Below are 24,807 nucleotides of genomic sequence, written 5' to 3' on the forward strand. Positions count from 1 at the left end.
GTTAGGCAGTGAGTTGAGAAAGAAATTAAACAATGAAAATGTGCCAACTGGTCACTTTATTAGGTACACAGGACACTTACACTTACTACAAAAGGCCGGACATAGTTGCATCAAAATGTCTGTGAGTTACAGAGTCTACACTATTTTTATTAACTGTGATAGTGATATACACTTCACTGGCCACTTTAGTAGGTACAGGACATTTTAAAAAGTTGCACCATGTAGTCCATCTGCTTAAATCACCTTTTATCACATTTTATGGACTAAATCATGAATGGGTTATTCAAAATCCTCAGTATTACACATCCTTTTATTTATATTGACTGTTACATTTGATAGGATTTTAGTTTCACACGTGTAAAACATGGCTTTGCTTTTGTTACTTTGTTAAACTGAATAAAGTGTGTACACTTTATTTGTGCAAATTTGTTTTATTATTTAATATGCATTTTGTTTTTTCCCCGAGTTAAAGATCTCCTACGTTGAATAACTGCATCCCATCACTCTCAATCGTTTCAGTGCGAGAGCGTCCAGCTGATGCTGGAGGGTCTTGGGGGTCGGCAGGGGGCGCTGCAGCCCCAGCTGGAGGCTCTGGAGCAGGACGTCGGGCGTCTGAAGGTGTGGGCGTCCGGGCTGAGCGAGAAGCGATCGCAGCTGCAGACGAGTCTGAGCGCGCTGAGGGACGCGGTGGGACAGATCGAAGAACGCACCTCGGCCATCGCTAAGGACTTTGCCAACAAGGTGCGTCAGATTTCTGCTGTTGACCTAACACTTTCAACTACATCAGAAAACTTAGAAACTTCCATTGCTTAAAGAGACACCTTTCAGATTCTGATGTCACGTGTTCCCCTCTAGGTGGCGTCAGCGAGGACGGACGTGCGCAGGATGGACGGCCTGCGCTCCGAGCTGGAGTCTCTGCTGAGTCACGTTGCAGAGCTGGAGGACAAGAGCACGCAGGTGGAGCGCAGCATGGTCAAGCGCATCGCCGACCTGCTGGCCGACAGCATCGAACGGGTCTCCAATCTCCGCTCTGCGGCCGAGCGCAACACGAAGGCCGTCGACCAGCTCCGCAGACGCGTCCCCGAGCTCGCCGCCGCCGACGAGCAGATCTCCGAGCGCCTGAGGGAGCTGGAGAGCGGCAGAGCTCGCCTCATAAGAACGCTCACGTTTGCCAGTGACCTGAAACCGAAGGTGGCGACCATCAAGAGGGACTTTGGTGCGTTTGAGCCGCAGCTGTCAGATCTGACGCTGAGGATAGGACGACTCGCTGAAGACCTCACCAAGAGAGAGCAGGAGATTGCTGAGCTCAGACAGACTCTAACTAACTTAACCGCTGTCAGGGGAGATTTGAGTGTTACATCGAAACAGCTCAGTGAAATAGCTGATTTATCTGAAATCGGTGAGATGCACCAGCCAACATGAGCAGTGCACTCTAGTGTTTGACTGTAATAAATATGAAACATTCTTTACCAAACACAAACTGACCAAACAGGAAATATTCAAGAAGAATGAATGAATGTGAGCAATGTGGCAAGGAGTCTGTCGTCCTTTGTCTCTTGGTCGTTGCTTTGTCAGTTTTGAACTCATCCTACTGCCATGTTTTAATACCGTTACACATCATTGCTTTTAATTGTCATGGTTTTTATGTTAAATTAAAGGTTTGTGTTGAGAAAACATGTTCAGAGGGATTGTGGGGGTTACCTTGTGAAAGGTGTGAGGGCACTAAATCATAGTTTAAGTTTTAATAGTGAAGCATTTTTGTTCCTCCAACAGTTTCCTTCGCTTAGGTCATTCGTAACACTTTCATGCTAATACACAGTAAAGACAAAGCTACAGCTAGCAGACTTTGAACAAGCTAATTGTCTTTATCATTGATTTGAATGGTTCCCAAACGTGTTAAATGAGTACCCACTTTTCTTTTTAAAGCTGATCATTTGTGAGAAGAGCAAATTTGTGTGTAATATATCTTTCTAAATACTTTAAACTGCCGTTTATGTAATACCTGATTTATGATGTAATTTAGAAGCGGTAAAAGCAGCCATTTTGTGTTATCAAACAGTTTATGTTCGATAAATTAATCCAACTTCACTCAAAAGTGTAAGGCTGTGTAAGAAAGCACTCAAGTATCAGTGTCTGGGACTGCTATGCTAGGCTAACTAGCATGCTAGTTGCTCCAGCTTCGGCAAGTGTACATATTTTTGTGTGGAGCAGACCCTGATAAACACACTGGAGTTCCAAATTATTATTATTTTATGACAGAATCGTTCCTGGTGCTTGTTTTTAGTTCTTTAGAACATTTCTCCTTTTACACTGGAAGTAGCTAACGTTGTGCTAGAAGTCGCTCCACGAACTACAAATAGTATTTAAAGCCTCTGTGAACAAATTAATGTATTCACGTCTTGAGTGTTGATGCCTTCAGATGTCTAATTTAATTTCAGTTTCCTCTGACTTCACAGGTCCTTGTTGTAACATCCCAGTTTTCATAACTCATCGCTGCACAGAAGCTCCTAAAAATAGTACCCGGTACCAGATGCTATGCTAGTGGAAAGGCAACTGAGTCGAGCTGGTGGAAATGCGCCATAACAACACGGTGAGAACGTCTTTGCTTCTGTTTGGCAGCGTTTAATTAGCTTTTGAATGCCTTCTAGCTAAACATGCGTCTTTTGAGGGTGTCACACAACCACAGCCCCAGGTGCAAACAAGCGTCTGTGTTAAAGTGATCTATTTTTTGAAGGTTAAAACAGCGTGGTGTTAATTCTGTTTTGTCCAAAGACACAACAAATTAATGGCAACAAATTAAGATGAATTTATATCATTTTTGTTGAACCCTACAGTAAAAGTTCACTCCCATCCATGTTTTCATCCGTGCAGCTAATCTCGAAAAGTAAAAAAAAAAGATCCCACAATTTTGAATCTAGACGAGAGCTTTTATTCTTGTAACAAACAACAACAACACATATTAATAGAGTAAACAAAGGTGTGTTCAATGAGACCGTGTTATTGCGTTTGGAGGTTAAGAAAAAAACAGCCTCGTGCTTCCATAAAGAATTTAAAAAACACTACTAAAAAAAAAGTAAATGCAGTTGTGAACTGGTCAGTAACATGGTGTCTCTGCTCTCATCAGCCACCTCCATTCATTTCCTATGAGAAATAAAGTTAAATATTTCAAAAACAACATTAAATATTAGCAAAAAGAAATCCTGAATAAGCCTAAGATTAAAGAAGGAAGACTAAGGAACTAAGATGTCCCATGTACGGCTTGTTGAGCTGAAATGGGCTGAACATGTAGGAGGAGGTGGCGACCACAGAAAATGATGTAATGTCATAATAAAACGCATGATTATTACTAAAAAAGTACAGTGCAGAATGGGTGTGTGTTTGAATTCACAGATAGATCAGCAGTCTTGAGTTTCCCTGCTAGTTTTCTACTAAAAAAAAGTGTGCACCATCAAGTTTTAAAGAAACAATTCTTCATCACATTAGAAAAAGTACATAATGTTTGGATTCATGTTGTTGGATTTTTTTTTGTGTGTCCTGGTGTCATTTGACCTCAGTTTATTCCTCGACGCCAGGCGCTCTAGATAACCCTGCGAGCGTCTGCAAGGTCTCCTGCAGAGCTTTTTGGAGCGTGGCTATAGCCTGATCGTGACCTTCTAGCTTGGCTGCTTTGGTCTCCAGTCTGGCCACCGTGCTTCTTAAGCTCTCCATAGCAGCACGCCACTTCTTCAAATCCCCAATCTGCTGATCTAGATTGGTCTTCTCTGAGGCCAGTTCGGTGTGAGCACTGTCCAGAGAGCTCATCCTGGTCTGGACCTCCTGCAGGCTGCTCCTCAGCGTCTCCAGCTCCTGCTCCAGGCTACTTTTCGCTTTCTCCGCAGCCTGGCCCTGTGCAGCCAGTGTGCTCTCGTGAGCGTCATATTTGGCAAGCAGTGACTCCACTTTGGAGGTGATGTCTGACATCGACGCAGACAATGCATCTCCGCTGTCCTCTGAGGATTTGACACGAGCTTCAAGATCTTCTGATCTTTTCTGGGCCTGAGCAGCTGCTTCGCTCACCTGCCTCTCCACATTACGGACCGTCTCGGCGGCCTGCTCCACTCCGCTCTCCACGGTCACAGTTCTGGTATTCAGGGCCTGAACCCCGGCTTCTGTCGCGGACAGCGACTGCCTCAGACTCCCGACCGTCTCCTGCACCACTGACCTCACCGTTTCCACCTCTTGAGACAGCGAGTTGACCTCCAGGTTGCGAGTCTGGAGCTCCCCCCTCACCGCGCCGATCTGCTCCCTGAGTGAATCCACTGAAGAGTCGGCCGCCTGCTTGGCTGTCTTGATCTCAGCTACAGCGTTGACGATAGCCGAGAGCTCCTCTTTGATGAGTGCCGGGTCTTCAATGTTACCCAGGCGGGCTTTCAGATCAGCCAGCTGACTCCGCGCCTCGCCCTGAGCGTCGGTGAACTCGGCCATGTTGGCCTTGATGGAGTGACTCACCTCGGCCAGCCGCTCCTCCACAATCTTCTCCAGAGAGGAGAAGTCGCTCTCGCGGGCCTCCTTCACCTCTTTGATGCCCTCAGAGAGATCCTTGAGCAGGTCGTTCTGGAGGTTCTGGAGAGCCTCCTCCACCCTCTTTGTCTGAACCTCGCCCGTATTTATTCGGCTCATGGCGCCCTCCAGCTCCACCCGAGTGATGCCCACCGACGACTCCAGCCCGTCCACGGCTCTCCTCAGAGACTCCACCTGTGCGGCACCACAGGAGAACATCCATCATCTGCTCATTGACTTTAGTAAAAACACTTGTAGTGTAATAAAGTTGAATCATTAACTGAAACACAGTCATGTGACGCTGCACTAGAGGATGTCGTTATCTCAAGATCACAAGGAAATTATCGCATTTTCTTGGGAAAACAAACAACAATCTTTCAGGATCTAAAGAAAACGATGAACTCATTCGCTCAAAAAACAACAGTCAAAAGAGTGTGTGATTGAATGACCTTTTCGGACTTCCATAGTGTTAATACTGAAAACTCCCGGTATTCATTACCCCTTTTTTTTACCCCTCCTATTTTTTGGAATGCTGTCAGCAGTAACAGACTTCCTGTTTGTACTGTTTGTCTGTTCATGCCACTAACTCCTCCCACAGGTCAGATTAAAGGCAGAGGCTCCATGGGGGGGGGGTGTATGAATTGTTAAAATTGTACGAGATTGCAACCTAAAAAAGGTTAAAAAAAAGAAAACAAAACAATAATTGTGATTCGCTGACTCTGCCTTTTCAAGTAATGAATGGATGAACACACTCCAAAGATCTTTTATTGGCAAGTGTTGAGTTCACTGACCGTGGTTAGAGTTAGGTAAAAGTGCTTAGTCGTCACAAAAAAAGAAGTGGCACAGGTTGTTCTTGTCAAACAACATTTTTCTCTTCCTCAAGTGGAAATGACTTGAAGTGAAAAACCTCCTTTTAAGGACTTTTCTTGACTTCCATTCTTTTAAATAAGCATTTTTTCAATCCCTTACCTTAACCATCACCAGTCCCTTAATGCATTTACCCTTAACCTTAACTTAGAACCACAATTCAAATCACAGCCCTAAAACTTAACCAGTCCCCCCAGAAATGAGGTTCTTGCCTCATATTAGGTCCAAGTTTTTGGTCTTTAGTAGGAACACTGGTCCTGACGAGGTCCTAAAACAAACACACGCATACAGTACACACACACACACTTGTGGCTGTACTGTACATTACGTACAGGTTCCTATGGACAGTTATGTAACTGCATACAAAGTCCTGAGAGATAACAGGGGCGTGCACACATGATCTATTATTTATAATCAACCCCCCACCATCATCCACACACACGCACACTAATAAGGTTGTTGTTGTTGTTGTTGTTGTTGTTGTTGTAAACACAAACAGTGCAGTATTTCTTGTTCACTGACTTTTTTTTAATATAATTTCTGTGAACTTTTTTTTATTCCACTTCAGAGACTTCAGTGGAAACAAAGTGTAACTGCGCTTATAATTCATTAAAAACCCCCAGTAGCTGTAATGATATCTATTACCTGTTGGATGACGCTGTCCATGTTGCCGCTCAGCTCTGCGCTGCGCTCTGCGCTCTTGACGCTGCTTTGCCTCACTTCTTCCACCACTTGTTGCAGGTAAAACGCAGCGAAACCTGCGGCTACTGCCAGCGCCACAAAGAACACGGTGTTCACGATGAGTCCGAGGCAGCTCCCCGAGCGTGGAGCCTGAGCTCCGGGGGCAGCAGCGGCTGGAGCTGGAGCTGGAGCTGGAGCTGGAGCGGCAGGAGCAGCGGCTGGAGCTGGAGCAGCAGCGGCACCATTGTTACTGTTACTCGGACTCTTTTGGCTTTTCTTTGGCGAATCTTCTTGACTCGGAGCCGCTGCGCTCTTCTCACTGGCGCTGTTCTTCTGCCGGTTTTTCGCAGTCATTGTCAGCAGGAGATGGTTGGTGTGTGTGTGAGAGTGAGTGAGTGAGTGAATGAGTGGATGATTTTTTTGGTTTTGCAGTCGTGGATGGAGAGTGTTTCCAGTCCAGTCCCACTACCAGGACCAGCAGCGTATCGGTGAGCGCGTCGTGTCTTTTCCACGGGACTACGTGGTGTTGAGGTATGCGGATGGGGGTTGTCCCACGCACCACTCCAGCTCCGCATAGGTCCACTATATTAACACACACACGCGCGCACACACACACACACGCGCACACGCAGAGGAAACACAGGAAACAGTGACTGTTTAATGGTCATGTTCGACTTTTGCACCAACATTTAACCATTTAATATGGGTTGGATTCTTATAAGACTTGAATAAGTTTTTACGCACTGGATGTTTTTTTGTTTTGGGGTGTTTATGTATCTGAAAACAGTAATTTAAAGGGACAAAACATGTTATTTGGACGCTGGACTCTTTCAGTAAAGGTGCCAATTCAACACCAGCTCAGTTTGTTTGATAATTCAACACTATTCTCAAGCTTATTTAACTCTTTTTTATTGTTAAAGTAACATTGGAATTGGAATTGGCATTACATTTGCACTTAAATGTTACTTTAAAACTAATAGATCTACTGTATTATTTTAAGTATGCAATCAGACCATTTTGTGTCCGTATACATTTCTGCAGAATCATCTTTTTAAAGTGCTAAAGCAGAAATGGGCCAAATAACCATGCATTACATTAATAATAATCCAACTTTGTGGCTGGGAAAATGTCACTGCAGCTGGACAGAAAAGCGTCCCACTGCAAACATGAATCGTGTGATAAAGTCCATATGACATACAAGGTGTGGCATACATGTATTATTGCTGATGCATGCAGCAGATTTTCATTTAGCTGCAAAAGAAGAAGAAGAAGAAAAAAAGAAGAACTCGCAACACTGATGCAAACTTTTCTTTTTTTGTGAGCGGTTCATTGTTAGCCAGAGCAGCAGAACAGGGAGGGGTTCACTCTTTCTTTTCCTCACACTTTGCTCCTCCTTTCCTTCATACGTGGCAGCTCAGGACTGCTGCTGCTCCACTGCTGCTGAAACTGAAGCTGCACTGTGTCTGCACACAGATATAAAGTGACAAACCCACAGTTCATCTTTAATTATTTCCCCACTTTATAGCCAAGAATTTCTGTTTGCAAGCAATTTATGTTTTTCTGAAACAAACCCCAGTGAAATATAAGTCACATATATTGTAGCAAAATCATTCATTATTTAACCTTATGGTTTTCAGTGACTCTAGCCCCATAAATTATTGTTATTTTACTTTACAATAAAAATAAAAAGCACTATTGTCTTGTTGAAAATACGAGAAGTAGTACATCCTCACATTCACCACTAGATGGCACTATAAGAGCACCTAAGCCATTGATGTAGACTTGGTAATCACCGTGTCAATATAACATATTATCTCTAAACACTAAATAAAGGTATAACTGATTTATTTAGTAAATAAAGTAAATATTTAATAATGCTGTGTTAAATATTGTGATAGAATATTGAGATACTCTTGTTTTCTATTGTGATGTATATAGAGCACGTGTTATGTATTTCTCTTGTTTATCTTTTTATGTTTGTGCTATGGACCTTTTTGTGTGACAATAACGATCAACTAATGATGATGATGATAATAATAATTATTATAATAATAAGGTTGGTTCACTGGAAGTGGATTTCGTAATAACGGTTTTCCCTTCTTTGTTTTGATGTCTCTGAAGCGTGCGGATTTTCCAAGCGGACCGTGAACGCGTCATGACGCCACCGTGACAACAGACGCCGGAGCTCGCGCGACGCGCTGTCCAGGTGTTCGCTGCCTGAGTGTGTGTGTGTGTGTGTGTGGTGTTACAGCAGCAGAGAAACCGGAGCGTGTGTGTGGAAGAGAGAACGTTCTGCCAGTTTATCTGCGTGAAGTGGCCTAATGTTAAAACGCACTGTCTCCGCCTGAAATGCCGCCCTTTCGTCCTCCGGTGTCTCTTCTTTCTCCTCCTCCACCACCATCGTCGTCGTCTCCCAGAGACTGAGGCGGGAGCAGCGTCAAAATGAAGAGCGACACGGGGATCACTATTTGAGCCGTGTGTGAATACCTCGAGCTAGCAGCGAGGCTAACGGCTTCAGACACCCGCCGGAGGCTGCTGATATATCGGATTTGCTGACCACCATGGCCGGGCTCATCAAGAAGCAGATCCTGAAGCATCTGTCCAGGTCAGTGGTTCGTTAGCATGAACTGACACGGAGCTGAGAGAGCGAGAAGGACGGCTAGTTAGCTTCTTAAAAAAACGTTGTTTTTAACCCACAAACACGGGCGTATTTTCCTTATACGTGTGTAAAAATGCTTCATATTTATTATTGAGCAAACTTATCACACACACTTCACGCCTGTCAAACTGTCAGGTGCGTTTTTTGCGTGTGTGTGTGTCACGCACCGCTCCTCGACCGGAGACGTGGCCGCTAGCGTCGGTGTTAGCTGCCGGGCTAATCCCGTCCACACTTGCCGCGGGCAGGTTGTACCGGTCGAGTCAGATTGTTCACATCCACAATCTCAGCACTTTCTTGACTGTTAATCGCCTCGCAGCCACCGAAGGAGCCATAAACTCTCTCTGTAAATCATTTATTAGAGTTTATTAAGCAATACGTGGTGAAATCACCTGTTTGTTTACACGGTATCAAGGTTCAGCACCTAAACGCAACACCTTGACTAAACAACACCATATGTCGATTTATCCATCCTATAATCTCACTATTCAATACCAAATGACACGTTCATGGTACGATATCATCTTGATATTGTTGTGATGTTATCTCTGATACGATATTATGATAATATTCATGATAGGGCTGAAATAATGACTCGATAAATCGACTATATCTCGATTACTAAATTAATCGTCAGCTATTTTGATAATCAATTAATTAGTATGAGTGTTTATGAAAATTATAACCATTTTTTTAATTTCTCTTTCTTAAATGTGAATATTTGCTGCTTTATTTGCTCCATATAACAAAGAAAACTATTATTTAATTAATCGAGAATTTTTTTTTGCGATATTGTGATTGTAATCTCGTGTCGTGGGTTCACAGATGCTTTTCTGCATATCTTAGTTGTAACAAGCGTTTTTTGAGTTATATACTTCTTCTCTGACATTGATAAGGCATTTTATCTTTTCTTTTGGACCATTCTCTGTAAAACCTGGACATGGTTGCGTGGAGGGGAAAATCCCAGTTGATCAGCAGTTTCTGAAAAGCCCGTCTGGCACTGAACAACCACAATGTTCAAAGACACTTGAATGGTCTTTCTTTCCCATTTTGACGCTACGTACAATCGATTCTTCGTCTCTTATGTGTTGGCCCTGTGATGGACTAGCGACCCTCCCACCCAACCATCTCCTGCTGACAATGACTAGCGGTCCTTTTCCCTCCTATGTCAGCTGGCTTTTGGCTCCATGTAGTAAATAAAATTTGCGAGTGCCACGCGATAAAGTGGTTGGCAAGTGTAGCTCTGGGTAGCTCGTAAAGTTCAGTGGTTTTACAGAAGAAGGCAGCAATGCATTATTACAGACGCCAACTGCTGTCAACTCCACCAGCACCGAGGATCACTCTCGCTGCATCTTTGTAGAGAGCTGGTTATCGTGTTTTTACCAACCCCCATTTTATATTTTGGCGTATCACCAATGCCTGATGCGGTCTCTTGATCTCGTGCTGTTTTTCTCACATCTGTGGTGACGATTTGCCAAATGTCCTCTCATATTACCCAGACTCCTGGACATGTGGGTCACTGCAGTCTGCCAGTGTCTACATCGTGTTTTTTTCTGTTTGTCTGTCACTTTTTCTCATTTCTTGACACGGTAAAAACCCAGAAGTTGGATTTAAAAAGTCCCTGGACCAATCTTCTTGTCGTCATGAACCCCATTGACAAGGCATTGACGGCTTTCTAGATCTTGTATTCGGCAGGGGATGATCTTCGTGCTTCTCAACCTCCGGTTCCTTAACTTCCGGTCAGAGGTTGCTTGGGGGGGAAACGTGGACTTTGTAAGGTATAGAAACACCCTGCAATGACTCAAAGACACCGTCTGTGACTGTAGAACATCTCTGCATCTCCTGTTTTACAGTCGACTCCACTATTGTTAGGTACCGTCACACATGCGTGACAGTATTGACACTTTAGCGTGAACTTAAAATCTACCTTACTAAATCTACGTTACTGCCCCAATTCATCACATCTGTCTCAGTTAATGTCACTGTTTTCAAATGTTTCAAAAATCATTTGAGGCGATATTTGTTAATTGCCTTTTGAATGGCCGCGCGGAGTATCCATTTATGACTTTTTATTGTCCTGCTGTTACGCGCGGCGTTCAGCTCCGTCTGCTTTGCATGCATTATTTATTCTTTTCCACCATCCTTCAAAAGACGTCCGATGAATCTACGTTCCTGTTTTTGTTACAGGGTGGAGAACTTATAAACACGCAGCACAGGTTGTTTTATTTTAATTGTTCGTAATAATAACCAATTACGAAGCACGTTTACACGTAAAACTATGTGGTGGCTGACGTCATACAGTTTCAATCACACGTCACAGATGACTCATCAGTATGAAGGTAAACTGGTTTGTGTTTGTGGAAGAGAAGAGATGACTGTGCTTGATGACTAAATGAGGCCTAATTTGTCACTCACTGCTTTATATCTCACTTGGCTTTTTTTTGGATTCCCTTGTCCTTTGTCCTTCACACTCTTCACATACGGGGAGGAATTTGCATCGCCTGCAAACACAAACACACACACACAGACCGCCTAATGTTCGACCTGTCCTTCATTGTCCTCGTACTCTTAATCGCGTGTGTTGAGGCTGCACATATGTGCTGCAGCAGCAGCGTTCAAGCATCAGCATCGACAGGAAATGATGAGTCGTGATGTCACGGAAGCCGAGCCGCCTGACGGGCCTGTCAGCACCGTGATGTCATGTTTTAAAGCGCTGGTGTCAAAAGCAGCATCACCTCGTACACTTTCTCCATTGTGTGAGCACTGATACACAAGGCTCATTATTGTGAATGTTTAGACGCTATTTTGTTCAGCGTCGTACCTTTTCTTGATGTTCTTGAGCATATTTCTCTTATCTTCCATTATCTCTTATAGAGGAAATAGGTTAATTATTTACACACATTGTAAAGGTCCAGTGTGTTAAGAATTAGTGACATGTTACGGTGACACGGCAAGCTACGCTCCCCACAAAGCAAAGGCCTTAATTAAGCAATTATCTTTATTAAATAAGATAATTTTAAATCATTCTCTTATTACGATTAGTAAAGTGATTAATTGGTTTGTGTTGTTGTTATCTGATATTTCACCGTTTTAAAATGGGAATATTTTCTGGTTTCTTTGCTCCATATAACAAAGAAATCATTAAAACTGTATCATTTTTGGTTTGTGGACAAAAGAAGACATTTGAGAACGTCGTCATCAACATTTTCTGACATTTTCTTGCACAAACGACTAATTATTTAATCTAGAAAAGAATCGGCAGATTAATCAGGAGGACTTTACGTAGGAAGAAAGACAGCACTTTCAAGTCACTCACATGAAATATTGATGTTTCCTCAATGAGGATTATCCCCTAAATTCACCACAATTTGCCAGTCATATTATACAAGTCCCTTGTCACACACACGCACTGACCTGCTGATGTGCTTACATAGCTACAGTTTGTGTTATTGGTGTCAACATATCAGTGTAGCCTCCATGCAGGGACACACACGCGTGTCCTCCGACCACGACGAGCTAAGATGAGCTGACAGTGAGTTAACGTGAACCAAGGTTACGAGTTGATAACACATGTTTTTCTACACAGAGTGTGTATGTGATGAAGTGTTTTCAACACCGTCAAACTCAGGCTGCCTCTGTGGCTGAGTCGATAACAAGGTGTGTGTGTGTATGTGTGTGTTGATGTGTTTGTGTTAGTCTGTTACACACAGGTTTACATCATTGACAGCACCTTGGTGCCGAGCCAGACGGCGCAATATCCTATTACACACAGTGACACACGGAGACACAGATGGATGGAGAAACTGCTGTCGCAACGCCCGACGTGCTCCGTCACATTCGCTCCACCCCGTTCTCCTCAGACCAGACCATTTTTTCTCGTACCTCTTGTCATTAAAGGTCAAACACGGCTACTGAAGCAGGGACGTGAGAATGACAATTATACGCTGCGTGAATGATGGTGTGTAACAGCAGTGAGAGCGTTTACTTTTACCGTCGGACACTAATCTTGGCATTATCGTTTGGATTTGTCCTTCCGATCTTTGCCCGCCGTGCTTTACAGTTTAGAGTTTTGATTTAGTTCCTTATAGCGGTGTCTAACTTGGGGTTTGTTAAATCTACAGATGATCTATGAAATGTCGAAAAATATTCATTGGCGTTTCTCAAATCTGTGAATGAAGATGTTCTCAAATGTCGTCTTATTTTGTCCACACACCCAAAATGATTTGGTTTTAATGAATTATTTATTATATGGATCAAAGAAACCAGAAAATATTCACGTATAAGAAGCCGAAGAACCAGAGAAACTGGTTTTAATTCTTTAGAAAACACTCAAACTGATTTAATCGATTAAAATCAATTCATCCAGTAATTGTTTAGCCCTTGTCTTACTGTATTATTAGTTCATATGTAAAGAACTATTTGATATCCAGATATTTTGGTAAGTCTCTTGTCTATTCTTGGCTTTTGGATGATCTGAGACAAAATATATTGATTCATTTAAATGTGGACAAGGGCATATACAAGTCTTTTGAGCAGGAAAATAGTTGGCAGATTACTTAATGATGGATTTTCTGGAAAAGTCATCCAAAAAACGATGAGTAATTTGCAGCTTTGTTGATGTCATGTGGACACGGCACTCTTGCTAATTGCAGGCAGCGTTCTAACTCGCATGTGAACGTACCAGACTTTGAACAGAGTGTGTAAAACGAGCAAAGACTAATGAGCAGAGAATGGGCTCCTCACAATGAAAAGATTAGCACTTCACCTTCTAATGGGAGGAGGTCTTGCCCTGGAATATTAGGCTTGTGGTCAGGGTGATATGTGACGCTCACTCTGGATTTAAAGCCTCCATGCTGATATATGAGAGCTGACGCTGTGGATTCCACAGATGTATGTTGGTAGCTTGATTAATGTTTTATCTGTTGCTAAAATTGAGAAGATAAGACTCATTTCCACAATTTAAACTACTATTTTACTATTTCAAAGTGAGGTTAGGACTGAAAAATTTAGAGTTTGTTTGGTGATGAAGGTGCAGGTATTGATTTCAAATGTGAGCGCTGCCCACACTGCAGTGTAGGGGTTGTAAAGCCACTATGATAAAGGAGCCGTTCAATCTCGTACCACAAGAGTTTGTACTGTTGGTGAGTGGAGAGTGTAAAGGCCACATTATACTTCTCCGACTGCGTATGCGTTATCCGTCTGCGTCACCACGGAGACGCCTCGAGCATTTATACTTCTGCGTCGTGGTGACGGACACTCGCTGCAATTTCCCACCCGATCAGTAGGGGTCGCTGCGCAAGGTTGTTGTGCTTCTGGCTACAGTGAGCAATGGCGAGAGAGAAAGACTGTTGTTGTTGAAAAAGTGGCCGTTTCTCACCTTTCTGTGTCACGGAACGCAGTTTTAAGATAATTTGAGGCGAGAAATTGGCCATTTAGAGTCTAAACATGTGCTGTGTGTGTTAAGATATGACGTATTTATAGTTCGGCAGCGGCGTTATCGGCGGGGATCAGCTCCGCCTCTGTCAGGACACCCGGAGCGCACTGAGAGCCGGCACAGAGCAGCTTGGCTCAGCCTGTCCTGAGGACCAATCGCAGCTCTTGCCGTCTCCGTAGTCCCTTGACGGAGTGACGGACACTTAAAAAATATTTTGTGCAGACGGAGACTACGCAGAGGCTCTTCGACAGTCTCTGCGTCGACGCAGAGTCTCTACGTAGCCTACGCAGAGCACTTTACGCAGAAGTATAAATTAGTGGCCACCGCTTTGTGTGAGAGACTGTTCCACTGTTTCCTGCTGCTCTTGTGTTCTTCATCGTGGACACTGACTTTTTCAATTTGGCAGAGGATGATGCACTGTAGTGATGTGAACTCTCTCGTTCAGCGTTATTGCTCTCTGCTGGTGGGAAGGCTATTATGGCGTGATGAGTCATGACTCAGTGAGTGGTTTGCCGTGGGTGTCTGATCACTGTGAAGCTGTGAAGTATTTGTGTGTGTGTGTGTGTGTGTGTGACATTTGGACGGGGGCCCTTTAGGCCTTGACATCCTCTAGCTTCCGCGTAACGAGGGGTCTCGTATTGTTTTCTCCCTTTGCACCAGCCTTTTCACCGTATCCTTAGGGTTATAAATATTCCAGGACACATTTCACGGTGACACGTTGCCTGTGTGAGTTTGTGTTTATGTAGGCTGGAAAGTAAGAGAGAGAGCCCTGTTTATAGTAAATCTAAGGTTAAAACTGTTCTGTTGTGGCTGAGCACTGAGTTTCTCTGCACATCAACATATATATCATATGTCTGTACAACAGCACACTCTGCAACATGAGTACAGTTTAAACCAGCGGTGATTCATGAAGCACAGAAGTACAAAAAAAAATACAATAGAACATGTCAGACCAGTTTGTTCTTTTTGTTCGTATAGATCGGGTGGCATTATGAACCGATGTTTAATTTCAATGCTCAAGTTGTGCAGTTTGTTCAGCACCATCTTGTTTTTTTATTATTATTGTTTAAAAACCAAATAGAAGCGACTTTCTTTGGGTTGAGCTGGAGAAGAATGTAGGGATGGGCATTTCAGTCAAAAATGCTCTTCAGCGGTCAGTCCAACAAACGTTCATACCCTGATCTCCAGCCAAATCTACCCCGCTGGTCATAGTTTTTTACAGCAGCTATAATAGTTTTAAAAATATTATATTTATTATCTTTTTTCATGTATTCAGATTCAGCCTAGATACTGAAACTACTATGATAGCTTTAGCTCTTATGTAATACTTGCTGGTAGTTTTGTCTCTTTACATAAAGCTTTATTTGAACTACTTTATATTACAATATACATAATAGCAGAAACATAGACATAGAACAAACATTGTTCATGAATGAAATCTTCTAAAAATAAGGTTTTAGGGCTCCAAAACCAAAATATGAAATGATACAAAATGTTTGCTAGTTCTCTTAAACGTGTTCTTGTGTGTACAGTAACAATAAATTACTCCTGTTGGTTCCATAAATACCAAAATAACTTCAAGATACATTCAAGGAACCTCATAAACGTCATCACTTCTGCCAACACACACATGCTGCTGCCACATTGTGGTAATATTAGGCACCACAAATGAGGAAGTTATTAGAGAAGGAAGAATTACTTGATTCTTTGAAAACATTGTTCAGTTTTTTTGTATCATTTTAGTACCATCACAAATAGTTGCTGAAACGGAAAAATAATCATGCCCATCCCTAGACGAGGTGAGAATGAGGACAATAAGGTCACCGTGTCAGCTGGCAGTCATACTGACTCTATTTGACTCAAAATCAGATTATGATTGACAAAATCGATATCCAGTTGTGTTGAAATTACTCACAAAAATGGTTATTGATGTTCGAAATCAAGACCGGGTCCCTTTTAAGTTTTTGTGTATGGTATATTCTAGACTCACAAAAGAAATTAAGTGAATTCATTACATGTGAAAGGACTTGCTCCATATAAAATACAAGTGTGGTTTACTTATTTAAAATCAGGTGACCACCACACCATGTTAATACATTTGTGGGTTGAGTTTAATGTGATGGATTGCGTTGTCTCATTGCACCGTTGACCACTGGTGTCCTGTAAGAGTCAGCATCTAATTCTGCTCTCTAGCTGAATAAAGGGCCTCGATGTCCATTCAGGAATACTAGATGTCAGGAGAAGTCGTGTTCTCCAGACTCATTACAGTGTTCTTGTTACACTGAAATGAGCTGATGAAGGATTTAAACGGCCCCATTTAAATGTCGAAATCGCCATTTTTGTTGTCAAGCCAAGTCTGCTGGCAGGAAAGAATGTGGTTACGTCCCAGATCACATACCCCCCCCCACACACCCTCTGGAAAAACTACATTCCTAATTTCCCCCTAGTGCCCCGAGGCTACTTTTCTTTAGAATCAATTAAATGTTCATCTTTCTTTATCCCTCTCTTCCTGCCTCTAGTTTCCTCTAAATTAAGTTTTGTCTTTATTTTGCCAGTGTTGGTTGCTAAAATTGGCCGCTTTATCTGAGTCACTCTCATCCTCCCTTAGGCTCATCTCTCTCTGGCAGCTGATGTCATCAGGTTGCGCCAAGAATTCATCGTCAGGGAGCAGGAAAAAACCAAAACGACCTCAGAGCCTCTAATTTTACTTTCACTGACATGTTTGTTGGATTAACGTCAGCTCTTTTCAAGCCGATCGTGCTCAAACTGCAAGGATAACGTAAGAGAACGCGATATATTTGGCATCGTTGATCAATAATTCCATAATTACATTTCGTTGATCTGCGATGGAGCTTGACTTCCATGCCTTTCACACACTATCTTAGGGTACTTTTTGAAAAGTTTGAATTTATGTGTAAAAAGATGGTGTATATATTCACATTTAATAAGTGCCCTACTCTTACAAACTCTGTCCCAGCACCAGCAACAACTGCTTATTCTGCAAAGAAACCTAAAAAACAAGAAAAGTCGTACAATTAACACACAAAAAACCCTAGGTCAGTATCTGCAGAGCATTAAAAAGATGGCAGATGATAGATGTTTTTAATGATCTGTAAAATGAAACTCAACCATTTTTTCCTAGAAATCCTTCCAATTATATCCTTAAATATCTGGTTTGAGCAACAACAAACCAGTGCTGTCAAGTTAAACTTATAGTCGTCTGTTTAACTTAATAAGTAAAAGATGTGAGTGCCTCTGAATTCTACAGAGAGGAATGTGGCTAAGGATTTTCATGTTGAGCAGTTCATTTAGCTGTCGACAGGCAGGCTGACCCCTCTGCAGCCATTAGCTCGTCCTAATCTCTTTATGGGCCTGCTTTGGTCTGGTGAGCTTGGCCTTGCCTACTGGAATAATGGCTCGAGTCTAGGGAGGAGAAATAAAGGAGATGGATGACAGTGCGTGAACCTAATACTCTGCCTCTTGCTGACGTTCTCAACAATAATTACGACCTCCGCCGGTGTAATTTAGCTCGCTGGTTTTGATATAAGGCAGCTGCTCGACACCTTACGGCCTGATGAGAGCGTTGCTTTGTTTTATGACTTTGCAAGACGAGGAGAGGAAGCGAGACGCGGCCCAGTGGACGCCTCGAGAAGCCCGATAAGGAGCTGGAGAGTGGAGTTTGCTGGCTGCTTGTCTGATACTTGATCAGGGATGAATATTTCACTGGTCACAAGTCTGAGACACTCCAGCAGCAACCTGACAAACAAACTCACCGACTGTGCATGTGTCTCTGAGCACATGTTCACATACTATATTATTATTATTAGCGATTCCTCGGCGACCGTGTGTTTGTTGAGTGTTTGTTTTTGTGCTACTTCTACTGAATAATTTAGCGGGATGTTGAATTAAAGAAGCATCAAACTCAACCCGCGAGATAAACAAGTAAATTGACATTCTGAATAATTGAAAATGTGGGTGTTGATGGGAGCTTGTCTCTATCACATTATTAACCATTCTATAATCGAGCCTCATCATCATTAGCAGTCCATTGTCATAGACATAGTTGATTTCATAAAGATTATCATATGCACTAATCTGCTGATGACTGCACTTCCTGTTGTTCTCATGATATCAACTTGACACCAGTTATAATGTGAGGTACTTTAATTAAGACAGTGATAGTGTCTCCCCTGGCAGACATGAACAAACCCTCACCTTATGTAAATACTGCCTGTGTTTTAATTTATTTGACTCTTATTTTAACTTAACAGAACTTGGCTGACTGTTTTGTGTTTGCTGACAAATGCTCTATGTTCCTTGAATTGCCCCCTGGGGACAAATAGCGTTTTTATTGAAATTGAAATTGAACCTGAGCTTCTGCAGTGACTCATAGAAGTCGTCTCCTGCTGTAGCTTTGTGACACACACATGCACAGGCTGTTGATTCATGCATGTTCCCGTCATAGTTGTCATGTCATGTATTGCAGAGGAAGTGTTTAGTGCAGAAGCTTTGTTGTGGCATCAGTGTAGAAATTCAGGTCGTGTGTCGTCGCTGATGTTGACAGATCCTCGGAAAGATGCCCAGTCTTATTGTACAAACATTCATCACATTTTGTTTTAAAGCGAGTAGACCAGTAAGAATTCTGAAGCTGCTGTTGATCATTTTGACCGAGCTTTGAGTTCATTCTTCATTGAGTTCATTATCTAATAATTATCCTGGCAACCTGTCATTAGTTCACCCACAAGAATCTGAACGTGGCTCCATGATGACGTTCACAAGCGTCATCTGAAACCAGGCTTTTATTGGGTGATGCCAGCCGTTATCGGTTATTTTCCCTCTCCATGGGAACACAATTTGAACAATTGAGACTATTAACTTATCAGGAAAATATTTATTGACATCAAGTGGGAAGTACTGTACGCTCCTTTTTTCGTTGTACTGTATGTGAAAGTCATTCTGTGTCTTTGAAGCGCCGCTTTAGATAAAGAAACAAATCAGATTTAGTGCTCCTTTTAGTGCTTCAGCGATCAGATATGATTAAATTGCTGCACGGCTGCTGGACGGCAACCAGAATACTCATTGTACTGGCTGTGCGTCTGGAGTTTAAAGCGAAACTTTGACCTCTGTGCAGGCAGCACATAGTGTGATGTAAACCTCTATATTCTTTGTGTCAGATCTCACTGTTCTGGTGTGTGGAGACGTACAGGCCACTAAACCGTTCAGTATCTGAGAACTCTGCTAACTATTAACCAAGTGTTGGTGTAGAAAACACTTAGGTCACGGGCACTGAGATTGTATGTTCAAGGCTATTTGCTCAAACTCAGAGGAAATAGGCTAAACACACACAAAGAATCACTTTGTATTTACATGTGTGGTCTCTAAACCAAGAGATTATCAAACTTCAATATTGACTTATGAGTAGAATCCTGTGCATCATTAAACTCTCTTCAGTGTAGCTCAGGAGCCATTTTTTTAAATTTTTTAAAAACTCAATCTCTCTGTACCTTGAGCCTCTCTCTCCTCTATGTTATTGTTATCAGATTAACCTGTAACCATGGAAACAAAAGTGAAGCCCAAGTGACAAAAAAAAAACATTATACTGTGTAGAGCAAGTTATTGCAGCATATGATGAAAATAAGTGAATTTTGTTCTCAAATCAGGATTGGTTTCCTTTCATTCTGAAATAAATAGCCATCTTTTGTTACAAAAAGTCTGGGAACCAAATAAAAAAAAAAAACACTTTAAAAACTCAATTTGTGGTGCAATTAAACCCACTGTCCTCCTCCAATTCACTAAAAGCCTAAGGTTTGTTTGCCAGGAACATGATTCTATAAATATCCCCAGGCTCAAAACTGCACTTGTCCATCTGTGTCTCGTAGGTTTGCGAAGAACCTGTCGCCGGACAAGATCAACCTCAGCACGCTGAAGGGAGAGGGCCAGCTCACCAACCTGGAGCTGGACGAGGAGGTTCTTCAGAACCTGCTGGACCTGCCCACCTGGCTGGCCATCAACCGCGTGGAATGCAACAAGGCCGCCATCCGGGTGAGAGACTTGAGGAAAATCAATCCACTTTGCTTGAACTCTTAGCATAGTACTGAGCTTATTACCATATTCATCCATCTGTTGTTTACCGGCTTTATCTTCCACATGAGAGCGCCAAACCCAGCTGAGCCTGGACAGATCGCCAACATTGGACATCGTTGGACACGGCCAACATATAGAGATTAGTGCTTGGCACTAAGTAAACGCACGTTAACGCGAGTTAACGCATGGCACGTTTCCATGACGACTGACCGGGAAAAAGACGTGCGTGACGTCATGTTTACGTGCCACGACACCGGAGTCCAGGCACCGTTTACCAGTTAGCTCTGTAAGCTGAATTAGCTCCTTTAGCACCGTTAGCGCGCCTACAGTCGAACTGGAGCGGTCTGTTTATTAAACGAAAAGAGCAGCGCTACAAATAACCAGCGTACCTGTCTACTGCGTATGTGTGCCTCTGTTTTTAAAGTTTAGCGTAAACATGACGTCACGCTTTTTTCAGGTCAGTCGTCGTGGAAACACCATGCGTTTACATGTGTTATTGTTCACGCCGTTAACCGCCGCTTTTGCGTTAATGCGCCCAACACTAATAGAGATGAAACACCATTCACTCACATTGACAAAAACAACAAAAAAACCTGTACACATGTATCGCAAAATGTATTAAATTTGCTGATACAATAGTAATAGTGTCACTAAAGATCGAATTATTGTTGTTAAATTAACAGCAGGATTCATACAAAGTAACAGAGGATTCGTTTTATACATACAACATACATTAGAAGGTGTCAACACATCAAATTAGACTTTGTCACTTTCCTTATTGCTATTTTAAAGCCAAAGTACAGAGATAAGTATCTCCGGTAAGCGACAGCTAGTTTTTATGTTTTTCATTCAGGATTCAAGCTTAAATATAACTTTAACCGTCCTCTGTTTATGTTCAATTGGGCATATCATTTAGGACAATTCTGTATATTTCGTGTCATGTGACAAACCCACTGAATCCAAACCAGTGTCAGATTGCATGACTATCCAGCAGATTGGATTGGATTTTTAGTACGTCCTATATTTTTGTTTTTAATGAATATTTTCATCCACACACACACTCTCTTCTGGAGGTTTCTTATACTCCTCATATAGTCGTGGTAGTCGGTCAAGTGCCAAAATGTAAGAACAGTCACTGACACACCCTGGAAACGGTGAATAGAGCTGAGTAATGTCCACCATGACTGGACTTTCCACCTCTTTTTTTTTTTTTCCTCCCTTCCCAGTACTTTCTCTCTTTCCTGAGGCTTTAACCGAACATCACACAGACTGTTTTAGCAGCTATTATGTCAGTGCAAGTGTTTTAATTATTATATTACATTAGCCTCATGTGTAATAGTGATGTAATGTTACAGGTGTGATATCCACATCATTTACAGTCAGTGTGCGTCAGGCAGAGCCGGTGAATGTGGTCGTGTTCATATATATATATATTTATATATATATATATATATTTATATATATATATATATATATATATATATATATATATATATATATATATATATATTTTCACTGTCACTGTTAAATGGGTGAAATAGAACAGAGATGTGTATCTCACTTCCTCACGTCACATCCTCATCTCATCTTTTGTGTCTTCCTGTTGCAGAGGCGTTCAACCCGACACTCTCTCACTCTCCTCTTTGTTTTCACACAAAAGAACAAATTCTACTGATTTCCCTTTTTTGAATCCAGTTTGTAAAAAAACAGTTCTGTAGCAGCAGCTGATGCATCTCTAGTCAGCTGTGTGTAAATGGATGTAAAGGGCAATAAATGATTGCATTGTGGTGAATCAATGTGAAAGACGTGAGCTTACACCCCCTACTGGCAGCTCGTAGTATCTCCACAGACTACAGTAGACACAAGTGAATGAAATGTGTCTAATTCTGTTAAAGGCATGAAACCATGGCCATTTCCTCATCTTTTGACACAAGAACAATGCACTTAAGAACATGCTTAATAATCAGTCTCCTCTGCTGTGTGATTCTGCCTGTCACTCACTCTGAACTCATTGATTTTTATTCGTCTGAGCTTCCTTTCCTGCTGTTTTAACTTGAGGGAATCACGTGCTGTTCATTTGCTTTTTAAATTCATTTTGTGAGTTCCAATTTGCATTTTGATAAAGAATAAAAAGACTTGAACCTCTGTATCCTTTTTCCCCCACAGATACCATGGACAAAGTTGAAGACTCACCCAATCTCACTGGTACGTTTAATCCACAACACACTTTACCCATAAATAAATCCAGTTTTTAAAGTGTTATATTCAAAACAAATGCAGTACATTTACACAGTAAAACCACTGAATGCAGAGTAAGAGCACACACAGCTGCACCACAACCACAACCGTCCTCATTGTCATCATTTACTGTCACTAGTAGACACACTTCCCTGCAACCCTTCATCACCTGTGTTAAGTTGTAGATTTAGAAGTCTGTATTTATGTTCGCCTGCTTTGTCCAAAGACCTTATGACGGTGGCCATTTTTCTGCGTCACTACGCTTTTAAGGATCTGCTCAAGCGTGCTTTGCGCCTGCATCATAGCTGCTGACTTCTCCCTTGGGGGCAAAACACAGCGCTGAGCAGAGAGCGCAGGTGTCAGGTTGACAGACTGGTCCCAGTCCCCAGACAGATGCAGCAACCAGAACACTGTACGGGAAACCAACAACAGCTGAATGACACCTGTGCTTCACTAACCCTATATCACACTTACTCCTTATATCACACTTCCAGTATATAAGAGATAAGAAACACATCATCGATCATGAGCATAAATATCAGGACATTATATAAGAGCGTACAACAGTTCTTTACAGTTCGCTAAATAGAAGCTACTACATTAAGGTTGTGTTTTTCAGCAGTAAAAGGATGTTCATTTCACAGCAAAATTCATGAAGTTTCAATGATTTTTAATCTGGAAAAAAATGGTGTTCTTTGTGTTTCTACGAAGTGTCCTCAGCTATGTCCTGTCTTTATTTTCCGAACAATCTGCAACAACGATCAACAAATGCTAACAAACGTAACTCTCCTGCAACGTGACAAGCTCGCAAAAATGGATCCTACTCGGTCTAATTTGGAAAATAGTTAATAATTAGAGCACAAAAATAAACATCCAAACATACATTTTCAGGCAGATGATCCCAGCTGCCTGAAAATGTACATAATATGTTTATTTATAGGTGTTTATTTACGTGTTTGCTGTTTCAGACCCTGGATAAAGTAGTGATGGAGATGAGCACCTGTGATGAACCCCGTCCCCCCAATGGCCCGTCTCCCATAGCAACAGCATCAGGACAAAGGTGAGCTCTGTGATTTATTTATTGATTTTTTTTTTGCTTGTATTTCCTGACAACGCAGCTGAGCAATGACATCACCTGTTGCTAAGCACCTCTTATCGCCCTGTTTACCTCTCCAATCATGTCGACCTGTCCCTCGTCTTGTACAGTGAATATGGCTTTGCTGAAAAAGTGGTGGAGGGAATGTCGCTGTCCATCAACTCCATCGTGATCCGGATCAGTGCCAAGGCCTTCAACGCCTCCTTTGAGCTCTCCCAGCTGCAGGTCTACAGCGTCAACACCAGCTGGAGCATCAGCGACCTGCGGTTCACCCGCATCCAGGACCCTCAGAGAGGAGAGGTTCGTTTTTTTTAACTTATTTTGAAATCAACGATCAATCAATCGTATGTATTTTTTTTTTGTAATGTTTCTCGTTCTTCTCCATCCCTTGTCTTTGCTCCAGATGCTGACGTTTAAGGAGATCAGCTGGCAGATGATCCGCATCGAGGCCGACGCCATCCAGAGCGCCGAGCACGACATGCTGAGCGCCCCCATCCGCCTAATCACCAACCAGTCCAGGATACGAGTCACGCTCAAGAGACGGGTCAGAAACATCCCTTTGAATAGATGTTTTTTCACCGCACGACTTTGGACGAGACCAAAAGTTTTCAAAGAAAAACATCCTGTTGTGTCGGCTGTGAAAAATAATCCCTCAGTTTGGAGTCGCAGGCTGCAGGATCAGCAGCAGCTGTTCATCTCGCAGCGAGTGTTTACTCGTACTAAAATGACTAATTTGTGTTGAATATTTAATATGAGGACATATCAAGTGCCCAAAAGGCTTTTTATGTGGAAGTTACTTTTACAAAGTAAAAAGCCAAATAATGCATTTATTACTCACAGAAGCTGTAGTCTTGAGACTCTCACAGCTGCAAGTAGCTTAATATGTCACAAAAACAGAGTTAGTTGATCAGTGCTGTACTTGAGTCAAGTTCTAACATCTTGTCCACGGGGGGACATTATTTTTGTTATCTAGATAACACATTAATTCATCTCATTATTAGGAGAAGATGAGCTTTGCTATCTCTTGATGAATCGTACATTCTTTATCCTGTGATAACGAGATGACAAAGTGCTTTTAATGCAGATACAGTCGATGTAAACAAAGTTGTTTGTGCTCCGCGCAGATAAAAGACTGTAACGTGGTGGCCTCCAAGCTGATTCTGATCCTGGACGACCTACTGTGGGTGCTGACCGACTCCCAGCTCAAAGCCA

At 42.2% G+C, this 24,807-nt stretch overlaps 3 protein-coding genes across 5 annotated transcripts in view; 2 read left to right on the forward strand and 1 right to left on the reverse strand.

Annotated features, from left to right (window-relative positions):
* Nucleotides 1-115: 115 nt before the first annotated feature.
* LOC310941578 (inhibitor of nuclear factor kappa-B kinase-interacting protein-like) lies at nt 116-1,422 on the forward strand (the record flags this gene model as incomplete). The annotated part of the gene is made up of 3 exons (XM_083906765.1): nt 116-121; nt 520-741; nt 856-1,422. 3 exons carry the CDS (start codon nt 116-118, stop codon nt 1,420-1,422), a joined length of 795 nt encoding a protein of 264 aa, XP_083762891.1.
* A 2,133-nt stretch (nt 1,423-3,555) lies between these two features.
* Nucleotides 3,556-6,441, reverse strand: ckap4 (cytoskeleton associated protein 4; the record flags this gene model as incomplete). Its single annotated transcript, XM_083906766.1, has 2 exons — nt 3,556-4,734; nt 6,052-6,441. 2 exons carry the CDS (start codon nt 6,439-6,441, stop codon nt 3,556-3,558), a joined length of 1,569 nt encoding a protein of 522 aa, XP_083762892.1.
* A 1,903-nt stretch (nt 6,442-8,344) lies between these two features.
* Nucleotides 8,345-24,807, forward strand: part of bltp3b (bridge-like lipid transfer protein family member 3B) — a 35,318-nt gene continuing 18,855 nt past the window's right edge. For all 3 annotated transcript variants that reach the window (XM_083906907.1, XM_083906905.1, XM_083906906.1), the window contains exons 1-7: nt 8,345-8,692; nt 20,057-20,219; nt 22,428-22,466; nt 23,468-23,559; nt 23,706-23,895; nt 23,999-24,139; nt 24,720-24,807. The exon at nt 24,720-24,807 is cut by the window's right edge and continues 80 nt beyond it. In XM_083906907.1, coding sequence (XP_083763033.1) covers nt 8,649-8,692; nt 20,057-20,219; nt 22,428-22,466; nt 23,468-23,559; nt 23,706-23,895; nt 23,999-24,139; nt 24,720-24,807 — 757 coding nt within the window. In that variant the 5' untranslated portion in view covers nt 8,345-8,648. The remainder of the gene's footprint in view (nt 8,693-20,056; nt 20,220-22,427; nt 22,467-23,467; nt 23,560-23,705; nt 23,896-23,998; nt 24,140-24,719) is intronic.

This window comes from Microchirus variegatus (genome assembly GCF_963457635.1).
Source record: "Microchirus variegatus genome assembly, chromosome: 20".
Lineage (NCBI taxonomy): Eukaryota > Metazoa > Chordata > Actinopteri > Pleuronectiformes > Soleidae > Microchirus > Microchirus variegatus.